The 12734-nt window shown below is 44.5% G+C and overlaps 1 protein-coding gene across 6 annotated transcripts in view; it reads left to right on the top strand.

Moving 5' to 3' along the window:
• robo1 (roundabout, axon guidance receptor, homolog 1 (Drosophila)) overlaps positions 1 to 12734 on the top strand; it is a 206046-nt gene that overhangs the window by 191936 nt on the left and 1376 nt on the right. For 5 of the 6 annotated variants that reach the window (XM_069534290.1, XM_069534288.1, XM_069534291.1 and 2 more), the window contains 10 exons: positions 710 to 752; positions 2324 to 2478; positions 4878 to 5261; positions 6019 to 6132; positions 7242 to 7386; positions 7661 to 7894; positions 8556 to 9049; positions 9148 to 9309; positions 12130 to 12405; positions 12500 to 12693. In XM_069534290.1, coding sequence (XP_069390391.1) covers positions 710 to 752; positions 2324 to 2478; positions 4878 to 5261; positions 6019 to 6132; positions 7242 to 7386; positions 7661 to 7894; positions 8556 to 9049; positions 9148 to 9309; positions 12130 to 12405; positions 12500 to 12693 — 2201 coding nt within the window. The remainder of the gene's footprint in view (positions 1 to 709; positions 753 to 2323; positions 2479 to 4877; positions 5262 to 6018; positions 6133 to 7241; positions 7387 to 7660; positions 7895 to 8555; positions 9050 to 9147; positions 9310 to 12129; positions 12406 to 12499; positions 12694 to 12734) is intronic. The other variant, XM_069534293.1, reaches the window with a different exon arrangement.

The following is a 12734-nucleotide window of genomic DNA, read 5'->3' as shown; positions in this document are numbered from 1 at the left end:
CCAGAATAATTTTGCAGTTGCAAGTTTGTTTCATGATCTGCTGGAAATCTTTCAGGCGAGACTCATGCCTTGTTTGTGTGGTTGGGTTTCTGTCTGTCTGAAGGAGAAAAGCCCTGCACTATTCTAAAACCAGGATGTAAAAGGGAATTGTGCTGATTTTAATCTGCAACCAGATAGTGATACTTTGCATTAAAGACAGCTAATCTAAGAGCTCCTCTGGCTGCAAGAAGAGGCCAAAACACACACTTCCTGTTTTGAAAAAGAGACAGGGAATCGACATATAGCCGAGGCCCCTACCTACCCTTCTTCCTCCATCTCTGCTCTCAGGGAAAAGATTGTAATTAAAGTTGGAAGTTTATCTCTCCTTCACACACTGGCAGCTTAGAGCTCCTTGAAAGAGTCCAACTTGCAGCGTGCGAAGCTTCAAACCCACTGAACCCGAGCCAGACAACCTAAGAGCTCTGCCTCTCTGTTCTTCATAAGCCTCTTACATATCCTCCTCCTGCTCCTGTTGCTGTTTGGGTGACTCAGCCAAAATTATACCACACGCTTGCTCATAAAAAGAAGCGTTGCCGTCATTGCTTACTAAGCCGATGATTCAGAATCAAATGAATTATTTTGTGTTGACCTTGTATGACAATAGCAAAGATGCAGATTGCTGTGATGACAGAAGTAACTGATGGACACTCATTCTTTGCTTTCTTTTCAGTGGCATATCAGAGAGGTGGAGAAGGTGTGAGCAGCGCTGGAAGGTAAGACTCCATTTATTGTTTTTCATATATGAAAATATTACACAGATGAAACATTTAATGATGAATAGTATCTAATCATGAACACAATAGGACGAGTGCAGTTGGGCAGATGTACTTTTGTTTGACAGACACTAGGGGGAGTGCTGTGTCTTTCTAAAGCCGCAGAGAGCTGAGGAGGGGTAAGGAGGTGCTTTAAGCATGATGCAAAAAGGAACAAAGCCCCATATAGTGTGCCAGGAGCCCATCCTCATCCCGTATAGTGGAGAGACACATCCAGCCACAAGGCTGTGCCATAGCTTCACCATAAAACTTTAAAGGAGATGTATGCAAACACACACAGCAGTAACAACACAACTCTTCATGTTGTGGAATGGTGCATTGTGAATAAACAGTGAGACTGTACAGGGAAGACACTGCATCAACTTGCTAATGCACATCTATATGAATACAGAATATGCACAATGCTGTACTGTAAGTGTGCATGTGTTGTTTATGTGTTAATGAATACTATGCTTGCAGCCATCAGCAGGAAATCCATATTCATTATACTGTCTATACTGTGATTGAATCCCATATGCAGCATGGCTTTCTCAGCTCTGTACAAAGACAATGGCCATTCAATAACAGCATACAACTGCCGGGGTGATTGAGGAGCCATTGTGAGATTGTATTTGGCTGTACAAGACAAATGTGTTCATTACCCAAAATGAATCCAAGAAAGGAGTCATTTGAGTGGGAATGAGGAAATGTAATTCAATGCTAATTCAGTGTTTGGATATGCAAACTGGGACTCATTCTGTGGAGATTTGACTACCGAAACAATATATGGCACTGCAAGTGAAGTCTGCATTCTCATTGTACGCTAGATTGATTCATATCATGAGCAAAAGGAGGCTATCTATTCTCCGTGTTTGGCCTGGGGTCAGGTTGTACAGTAAAATCTTGTTGCACAGCTGATCTTGTATTGTATTGGGATTAAAGCCCAAGAAACAGAAGTAAGACATGGAAACAATAGAGATGGATGGCCACACGATGATGTGAAACACTGGTCCACATGGGTTTCTCCTCTGGTGCCTGCATTTCTCTTCTTTCCCTCTGTGCAAATAAAAAAACTTTTCAAATGATAGAGATGTTGTGTGACACCATGGAATCTACTCTGGGAGCGTTTGTGGTTCACTGACTGTTCAGGACACGCATTTCGTAACATTGGGAGTGAATTTTCTCTGGCTGTCTAATCCAGGCGGATCGCTAATGCTCACGAGGGCTCAGGGAAAGTGTCATCGGCTGTGGGCAAGTCAAGCACACACAATCTATTTAGCAGGGCATTTTTTCTAATGTGCTCCCCAGGCCTGTGCACGTACAAACATGCGTGTGTAGCCAAAAGGCAAAAAGAGCTAAAGCCGGATTTCTATTTTTTCCTATTGTGAGCTGCTGGATAAACAAACTCCACATAATCTTCTCTTTAAGATATTGTTTCTGTGGCTGTTTCGGTTTATTCACATAAATGTCACTGTGGTGTTGTCTCTTTCTATTGTTAACCATTTGGTCCCATGTTTTTTTTTTTTTTACAGGCCTGGTTTGCTCAACATCGGGGAATCTGCCACTCAGCCCTGGCTGGCTGACACATGGCCCAACTCCTGCTCCAACCACAATGACTGCAGCATCAACTGCTGCACTGCTGGCAATGGCAACAGTGACAGTAACTTGGCAACGTACAGCCGACCAGGTATGTCTTGTTGACCCTGCCATTCGAAGGCAACAACCAAAATAAACATTCCCCTCAAAGGCAATGATGCAGCCCTTGACAAAATAACTGTAGAGATAAGAAATGTAGGCACTGGGGGAATCTGCAGCGCAAAAGGAAGTAAAATCTGATATCTGGGTTAGGTCCCTGGAGAGTTGTTCTGTGTATCTCTTCTTTGTGTATGTCTCCACGAGAAAAACCTGGAGAAATATTAGGATTAAGAGTGACTGTGTGCTTGTGTGTTTGATTTATCTGAGGTTAAAGTAGAGCTGTTTTAGGCAGGAAATAAAAGGAGCACACTGAGAGGGGCTTATGGCTCTACTCTGTTGCTAATCGAATTGCTTTGCTGATTTCCATACTGTTGTTATAGCCTGTAATGTAATTTCCCCTAAGTGCTCAGTTATTTAAGAAATGTGCAGCGGGCGAAGAGGTCAAGGCTGGACTGCAGTCAGTGGCCAGGAAGAAAGAGAGAGAGAGAGAGAGAGAGAGAGGTGCACCTGGTCCACCAGATAGAAGAAGTGATGAAGAACAAGTATATGCTAAGTCATACACAGAGATATACGAGTGCAGGAGAGCATGAATGAGATAAAGTAGGGGAGGTGGAGAGGAAATAAGTGAAAGTGATGTATGGAACATGAGCAGGTGGCCTGTAAGTTAATTCAGCACCACTAGAGATGTCGGCAAAAAGGATCAAGTTTACCGTCAAAATCAAATACACATTACAACACAAAATTCACTTCTGACAATATTGCAATTTGTATATATAGCAATTAATAAAGTCAGTATTAGTATGCACTGGAAATGAGTTTGAGTGTGGGATTTGCTCAAATTAAATGTTATAGAAACATCACCACTGTATTGTAAAGTGTAAAACAAACAAAATGTTATCATCAACTTGACCGTAGCTCCGCCTCCGTAGTACCACATTTACTGAGCTGCTGAATGGTGCATATTGCTCATGATTCCTGAACAGGAAGTACTGTAACAAACATGTCAGAATGAAAGAGGCCCCATTCTCCCTGTTACTAGTCAGTGTGCTGTAAAACAGATTTTGAAGCTGTTATTTCAAGGTAAAGCAGATGCATAATGTTGCTCTAATGTATCAGATCATTGGCAATGCATTGAGATGTGTATTGTGTCTGCCTCCGTGATGGGGATGCACGTCCTAATTGCATATGCAGATGCTCAGGCACACTGTGACCTATCTGAAAAGAGAACAGGGTGAAACTTGGAGCCAAAAACTTCAGCTTGGATGAAACAGAGCTTAATGTTATTAATTTTTCAACCCTGACCAAAGTCTTGAAAAAGAAAAAAAAACTATCCTTGGAAACTTGGACTGTAATGAAATGCTTTATGTTCTAAATTATGCACTTTGGGACTGTGCCTTTAAGGGCAGACCATAATTCCTATCCAGCTGTTTGGCCTTATATCCATCGAGCCATTCAGTAGTTTCTTCTTACTTCATACCATCCCCAATGAGGATTAATAATTCATTCTGTAGACTCTAGTCATCAAGCTCAGTTTTTTCTTTGTGCTAATCACCCCTCTGAGGCTGAAGTGTTGAACTCTACCTTAACGCGGTGTGAGATGTTTAACAGGGAATAACAGGCTAAAGGCAGCCCTCACTTCTCGCATGACACCCCTCTGTATGACACTAAGGAGCTTGCCAGACGCTTGCTTTGTGTGTGTGCCAAACCTAAACTCTCTGAACATTATGAGGATCACTGACTAGGTGACAGTGCAGAGAAATAAGAGTTAATGTCCCTTTATCTCAGCCATAGGGGCGCTTTCATAGATCAAGCATTGAAGTGTCGATCTGTTCCGTACAGCTGAAATGCGAGGCGTGTGGCACGAGCAGCGTGCACCTATGGCCGTCCTTGGTATTTACCGCAAGGCTGGCTCTCAGATCTGCTGGAGGATTTGAATATTTTATGAGCCAGGGAAAATTGGATCTGTCAGTGGGAGCTGTGCTTTTACTGCGTGCCTCATCCCGAGTCTTTGATACAGACGTGTCTCTCTGTCCCTCTCAATGAGAAAAGACACTCCCACAGAAAAGAATAGAGATGACACCCACATTGAGTCACAGGTGAGACGGAGGAGAGCCTGAGCAAGAATGGTGTAATGCCACCTGTGTCTCTCACCTTAAAAAGAACATTATTCGGCAAACAAATCTATTACTTTAAATGGAGATCTCTCTTTTATCGGCAGGGAGTTTTTTTCAAAAGCCTTTAATGAATTGCTTCCCTCAGATAAATACTTTCAACTCTGTATAAGATCAGATGAGGCCGTGTTGTTTCAAAGCTTCTACCAAAGCGGCGTACTGCTGCAAAGCTGATCAGCAGTAGACGCGATTCACTAAATAACCTCCTCGTGTTCTCCAGCCGACTGCATCGCCAATTATAACAACCAGATGGAAAACAAGCAGACCAACCTCATGGTGCCAGAGTCAGGAGTCTATGGAGATGTGGACCTGTCCAACAAGATCAATGAGATGAAGACCTTCAACAGCCCCAACCTGAAAGACGGACGCTTTGTGGGTCCAGGGGGTCAGCCGACACCTTACGCCACCACCCAGCTCATCCAGTCCTCCATCATGGGCAACAATATAAACTCGGACAGAGGAACCGGAGGGAGCGGAGGTGGACCCGGGGGTGGAGGGGAGCTGAATGAGAAACACTGCTGGAAGCCCACCTCAGTCCAGCAGAAACAGGAAATGGGCGCTCAGCTGCAGTACATCATCATGGAGCAAAACAAGCTGAACAAGGGTGAGTGTGTGGAATACCCAACAGCCCTGGTTAAAGAGGTCATCTTCCAGCCATGATCTTCCTCCACCTGGTTTTTCCCTCTGTTCTCTCCTCTCCCGGCTCTTTCAGCCTCACTGTGGAAACCTGTAGAAGAGTCTAGTGCTCATATTTTCCTTGGTTCTGTCTCGCTCCTTTTCAAATCAACATAAGTGTCATCACTCTTTCTTTCTGCCCGTCCGTACGGCATTCATAACCCCTCATCACCCTTCTTGCAATCATGTATAATCTTTGCCGCTAAACGTGAGTCATGCTTGAATCGCTGTCGTATCTGGGTTGTCTTGTGATGGAGGCAGGTGTGAAGGTTTATTTTGGGCGTCAGATTTCTAAAGGCAAGACAATAATAAATCTTGGGTCTTTAGATGCTTTGAACAAAGCTATCATAACCTTGTTGCACCCGCAGAGGAGCCACATTTGGTGTGATAGTTTTGTGACTTTTGTGCAGATGTTGCATGTGTTCACATACTCACCTGAGAATTACAAAGCATTAACTGCATGGCTCTTTTCATGTGTAGCACTGTGCTCAGTGTAATATCATTTCATGGTATACATAATTTCATATTTCCACCGTGAAATGATTTTTGTGCTGCAACTCAAATGCAGTTTTTAATTTCCTTGTTTGATTACCTAGTGAATGGTTGCTTTGCTTGAATGTTTCTGAGTTTGTGAGATGTCTCCCTGGGGCCACACTAACCATGCACTCTAACATTCCCACCATCAGACCGCTACAGAGGAGACAGCCCTATGCAGGCCACCATCCCCTACAACCAGACCCATGACAGCCACACTGGGGGCTCCTACAACAGCTCTGACCGAGGCAGCAGTAGTACCTCTGGTGAGAACAAAGAAAGATATATCTAGAGACTCTTTCTCCTTCTTTTAGCCGTCACAATTTTCTTTTTTATTGTTTTGCTCCTCTTAACTTAACTGGCAGAGTATTTTCCCAGCTTATTGTTGTTGTGAACTATATAATCACATACATCCCTGCAGCTCCATTTGAAAATCCCAGTTTTCCTCGGGAGCAATAAATCACTTTGAGACGCTAATAATGCCTGCTTTAAAATGGTAATGTGATTAATTTCCATGTCAGCCTTTTCTGAAGAGAAATTGAAAGGGTGATGCCTTCAGAAAGTGGAAAATTGCTGAATACAGAGAGGAGGAACCTGACAACAATGCCTCCAAACAAAGGCACGAGCACCATGCTAGACATTTGATTGTGCCTTTTGTTTTCAGGGTGCAATGTCATCCAAGGGATGTTTGAAGCAAATTAGATAAAAGCAGCTTCCTGTTTTGTTTTGTTTTCCTGCTTTCTATTTTATATCTGTTTGTCCTTGCTTATTTTGCATTGCTTCCATTAATTGGCTTTACTTAAATTCCAGTATGGAGCAGCCTAATTTCATCAGGGCCTCAATGTCTGTCTGTGGACAAGGACAAATGATAACACATTGCAGACGGCATGCAACACTGCCACCTTAATGCCATGTATCCATTCTGATATTGCGTTTGAAGTTCAAGCCATTAAGGAGAACCCTTTAGTGCTCACTGCACCTCACAGCTCATTGGTTCACAACCTAATAGTTTGGTATTAATTAGATCCCTCTCTGCTGTTCCCTTCCTACCTTTTCTGTTAATACTGCTTAACACCACTGTATGGAAATGACTGTGTTTTATAGTATTTTCCATCATGTAATAACCTCGAGGTTTGTGTGCACACTTGCATAAAGTGGATGGTTGCATTAGCCTTGGCACTCTATTGTGTAAAATAATCCATTCTTTGTCAGCCAGTCCTGTTAAAGCATTTTATCAGCTGTCATATCCTCGATCATTAACCTGAGATTTCTTCAACGTTAATAATTGATGTGTTTTTCAGAGACAGGTATTATGTACGTCTGTAGGTCTGTTGTGACTGATGGATGCTTTCTTTTTCTCATTTCTTTGGAGCAGGCAGTCAGGGCCAAAAGAAGGGAATACGCACCCCCAAACTACCCAAACAGAGCACAATGAATTGGGCTGACCTGCTACCCCCTCCCCCTGCAAACCCACCCCCGAGTCGGAACGCGGAGGAGTACTCTCTACCAATGGAAGAAAGGTGGGACATGTCAGCACAGGCCAAAAGACACAGACAATCTGACAGGCGTGCACACTCTATCTTTACATGCTAGTTCATTCTTCCAGCTTTTTCTCCTGTTTCTTGCATTTATTACATGTATTTACCCCAAGGGTGTTCAATCTACCAGTGCTAGGTTCATGATAGAAGGATGGCATGAATATTAAGTGCATGTTTTTCTGGCTTCAAAATATAAACATCTGTGTTTTCAGTGAGTGATGTGAAGGTAACAAGGCATGTTTCTCTCTGTTGGCAGCTGTGACCCAGACATGCAATGCCCCATGCCCCCCTCTCACATGTACCTGCAGCCTGATGAGCTGGAGGAGGAGGAAGAGGAGATGGAGAGGGGCCCCACTCCTCCCATCCGAGGGGCGGCATCTTCCCCTGCTGCTGTATCTTACAGTCACCAGTCCACAGCCACTCTCACCCCCTCACCCCAGGAAGAGATGCGGCCTATGCTCCAGGACGCACCTGACAGCCACGAACGCAGGTACAACTGCATGACTTCAAACGATCTGCGAGCATACAAACATAGCAAGTTGCAGAACATGAGGGTTATATAGAGAAACAATGTCTCTGACGTAATTGAAATTCATACATTTTTTAGTTTTAGCCCATTAATTCCAAGTTCTCTATATTCAGATATATTCTTCTCTTGATTTGTTACCTCACAGGGAGCCATTTGTTTCGCTTCATTTCAGGGCAGTGCGAAAATCAACTTGCAGCGATTTGAAAGTTGTCTAAAAGAAGTAATACATCACAGTCTGAATTTACTCCATTTTATGTTTTTGTCAAAGATATATCACTATTGCGTGTTAAAAGAGCTGTGAGCAGGAACTGTTCATCCTTGTTAGCACATAAGGAAAAAAACACATCATCATAAATTCAGGAATGAGCTGCCAGAAGAAGCTGTATTAAGCTATATAGCTGTAAAGATAATACAAAACTATCAAATTCACATCATTGTTGGCATTTCTGGTTTCTTGTAGCTTAATTTATGGGTCTGATTTCGGAATAACATAGTTGTGAACCCTCAAATTTTGAATGTTATTGTACCAGTGCCTCTTCATAATAATAGGCAGGTGAATTTTACTTTGCGTATAATTTGTTGAAAATATTCTACGTTCTGATGTGTTTCTCATTTTTATCAGGCGCCATGGTGTAAGCCCCCCACCGCCTCCGAGGCCCCTCTCCCCTTCACACACATATGGGTACATCCCCAGCCCGTTGGCCTTGGACACGGACGGTATGGAGGAGGAGGACATTTTGGAAGAAGAGGAGGAGGACGACGAGACAGATGCAGAGGTGGCCAAGATGCACTACCACCACACCCATCCCCACACACACCCTCACCATGCCCAAATGCACCCGCGAAGGCTGCTGCTACGAGGGCTCGAACAGACACCTGCATCCAGCATGGGTGACCTAGAGAGTTCAGTGACCGGCTCTATGATCAACGGATGGGGGTCGGCTTCGGAAGAGGATAATGTCTCTTCAGGGAGGTCTAGTGCAGTCAGCTCTTCAGATGGATCCTTCTTCACTGATGCTGACTTTGCTCAAGCGGTCGCTGCAGCTGCAGAGTATTCAGGCGTCAGAGTGGCCAAGTACCCCAACACACATGGCCAGGAAGTTGGAGGAGCTTCAGGTAGGTTAAATAATGTCGGCCACATCCACAAAAAATATTATTGCGAGGATTTTTTGAGGAATGGGAAAGCCTAAAATATATTTCTGTTTCTTTTTCAGCTCGAAAATACCAAATAAACCCATCAGGCCACCGTCCAGGCAGCCCGGTGTCTACAGACAGTAACATGAGTATGGCAGCTGTACACAGGAGGCCTCCTAAAAAGCAGAAACAGCATCCTGCAGGCCATCCAGGAAACCAGAGACGTGATCCATATAACGAAGGTACACACATAGTTACATGTCTGGATTTTTAAAATGATGAGATTTTCCAACGTTAAAGACATCCTGTAAAAATTATCCTATCTCAATATGTATTTTTCTGTAGATTCCTTTCAAAATAATGAACATGAAGTGAGTTAAATGTATGTTTTCAAAGTTTTTCAACTGTAGCTTCTTAGAGGTTGATTAGTTTCATCATGGAATGATAGAAAATAACACAAAACCTATGATTTGATCTATTCTACAAACTATATGAGTACAATAGATGTGTTTGTTAGATGTGTTTGTGGTTATGCTTTTGCAAACATTGTTCTTAAATATGCACAATAGATTGTTTTCGAAACTGTAAGTACTCAGGTATGAACTCAATGGTCTGTAAAAGACATCAGTGACTCGATGCAGCCAACACCCTGACAGAGTAGCCGCAGTAGTGGGTCAGCTGTAGTACACAGATGGCCAGTTTGTATCAATGGCTCTCCCTCTATTCCCTCTACAGAAATGAAAGTGAAAAATGCAGTTTACTGTAATGCATTGGAGTAGTGCTGTGCCGCGAGCCAGAGGTTTAATCATCTTCTTTCATGTGTTTCATGCACATGCATACGTGGCATCACTCCTAATCTGTGGCGCTGCTGAACAGATTGGGTGAGTGGTGGGCAGGAGTGGAGGGGGGGCTGTCTCAGGGGAGCTCTGCCCGGCTTCGCTGTGCTGACACTGGGATGTCTCTCCACTCTAGCCACTAATGAAATTGATCCAGGTGCTCTGGCTCATTCTGAAGTGCCACCTTTTACTCGGCAGGGGCCGAACATAAACCAAACAGGGGCTAAATACCAGAGCAGCTGTACACAGATAGAAGAGCTTTAGTCTGCTTAAGTAAAAGAGCAATTTACTTTTTATTGCATAATTTTTTATACAAGTTACAGCTTCACTAGCACAACACCCTTCTTTCTTTTATTTTTTTATTTATCTATATGTGAGTTGTGTGTACCCTCACTCTGCTGTACAGTATGTGCGGTCCCAGAGCTCGCTCTCCTCTTTCTGTCAGGTGTCCTTGAGGGTTGGAAGCACTTGACAGGGAGATTTAATATCCAGCTCACTAGGAGCCAGACCAGCTATATCACAGCAGAAAATCCAACAACCCCCCAAACCCCCCACACCTCTTGCCGGCATCCTTATATCCTGGCTTCTTCCCCATCCGCTGCCCCTCCCTCTGGAGTGATCCCTCTCCGCTCTTCTCCCTGCTCCCCTCTCCTCCGTCTTTGTTTGAGCAGCGAGGGGGCGGACTGACAGGTCTGCAGCTCTGTCTGTCCATCAGTTCTCCTGCTGATTGCATTTGATCTGAATGGATTGTTTTTCATTTGGAGGTTATTGCCTCTCTCTCTCTCTCTACCCCCACCCTACATGCCCAGTCTGTGGTCTGCAGGACCGGTGCTGAGGTGATAGGTGAGGGAAGGTGATTTAATGAAATGTAAAGGAGGATAGAAAACAAAGAAAAACACTGATGTTTGCCACCCACACAATGTATTGTAATGTGTATTTATATTGTTTGTTTTATGTCGCTCTACCTTTCCAATTACTCCACACTGGGACTTCAATGCAGGCAGCATCATTATAAGTACATAAAGACAGCAATAAAAAGGCAGGGAAACACATTGCAATGGGATCAGCCCCCTTCCCTACTTCTTACCCCACTTTGACCTATAATCATTTCATTCTTTTACACAGTGGATGTAGAATAACCCAAGTTATTTTCCCCCCATGATTCATATTGTGTTTGACTGCGATGCCTTTGTCTCCCCCCTCTCTGAACTTAACCCTTCCCTGTCTCTTGAGCTGTCTTGGCCTTGTCCGCCTAATTAACCACCACGCCCTCCGATAAACTCTCCTTGGCAAATCCAGAGACACTTTTCAGAGCCGCGCTCTGTCCTCTATGATATTTTCCTCATAAATCTCACAGGCGCTCGGCTCCTCCCTTGCAGTGGGCTATATCTCACAGACTGTGGCATTGATCGGACTCTGACTGAGCCAGGACTCAGGAGGCAAGAGAGATATTAAAAATCTGCAGACGCCTCTCTGCTGTATGATATTGACTGGCTCCCTTTTGTATTCAGGAGTGGATGGAGGTGGAGGATAATGAGAAAAGTGTATTGAAGGTACCTGATTTCGCAAACAAGACAGGGGGAAAGACATCACCTGCCCCATTAGCCTTTCATGTGTGTATATTAAAGCTGTTATTCTTGCACATCGTAAACAGTCCAAAGTATAAGGAAGGACAAGGTGTTGATGCTTGTTTATTTACATTTAATCCAATTGGGATATGGGTCTGGGTGCAGACAAAACCATCCTGCAGGTTAGAGCCATCAAATCACAGGCGCAAGACTTTTCTCTCTGCGTTTTGCTTAGATGTCTATGATGTGTGAGAGACCAGGCCACCCACTGGTTGACCTCATGTGACTAATGACTCAAAGAAGAGCAGCATTGATTCATCAACAGGGGAAGTGAAGCGGGTCAGAGATCCAGCTGCCGACCATCACGCTCCTCTCATCCTCTTCAGACTCCAATCTCATAGCTCTGTGGCCAGATTTGGGCTGTCTCATGTTATCTGTTCTGTTTACTGTTATCCTGCTTCCATGTGTGCAGATATAAGTGTATGTGCACACAGTGCAGCTGTGTTTGTGCCTCACCTCGCAGGTGTGAGACAGCTGAGCGGCAGATGATACACACTTAGTACACAGATTCTTCGTCCAGATTCTTGTGCAATTATCTAAACTTCATTTTTGGATGTCAGTGGTTCATGTGCTTTTACTTCCTGTGTTTATCCTTAAGATCTGCCACCTCCTCCCATCCCTCCTCCAGCAGTGCTCAAGTCCCCCACACATCCCTCCAAGGCAGCACTGGAGGGCCGGGGGGTGATTTCCCCCAAAGCAGGCGAGGGTCGAGACAAGAGAGGAGCAACAGGAGGCTACAGGCCCCGAGAGGGTTCGGACCCCAGAACCAGCTCATCTGAACGCAAGGACGCTCAGGAGAGACAAAAGACTGCTCATGGAGAGAAAGGGAATAGACACGAGAGTAGCACTGCCAACAAGGCACGTCAACATGCAGGTACGACAGCATGTGAAGGAATCCTTCAGTAACCTGTGCACGACCTGTGATCATACAGGTCTCAATTCCCTCTAAAACTCTCTTCTGTCCCCAGGTTCAGAGGACATTCTGCCCTATAGCAGACCACAGTTCCCCATGGTCAACAGCCCCCGAGACCCGAGCTCCTCCAGCTCCATGTCCTCTCGGGGTTCAGGGGGCCGGCGAAGAGGAGAAGGAGGCCGCAGGAACCCAGCAGACATGGGCCTCATCACCACGGGGGCCTTACAACCAGGAGATGAAGAGCTAGAGGTACAAATATCACCTAATCTGACTATTGCTCAATATTGATT

This window comes from Paralichthys olivaceus, chromosome 11 (genome assembly GCF_024713975.1).
Source record: "Paralichthys olivaceus isolate ysfri-2021 chromosome 11, ASM2471397v2, whole genome shotgun sequence".
NCBI classification, from domain to species: Eukaryota; Metazoa; Chordata; class Actinopteri; order Pleuronectiformes; family Paralichthyidae; genus Paralichthys; species Paralichthys olivaceus.
Note: the sequence above shows the minus strand (reverse complement) of the source record. Positions and strands in the feature narration are given on the sequence as shown.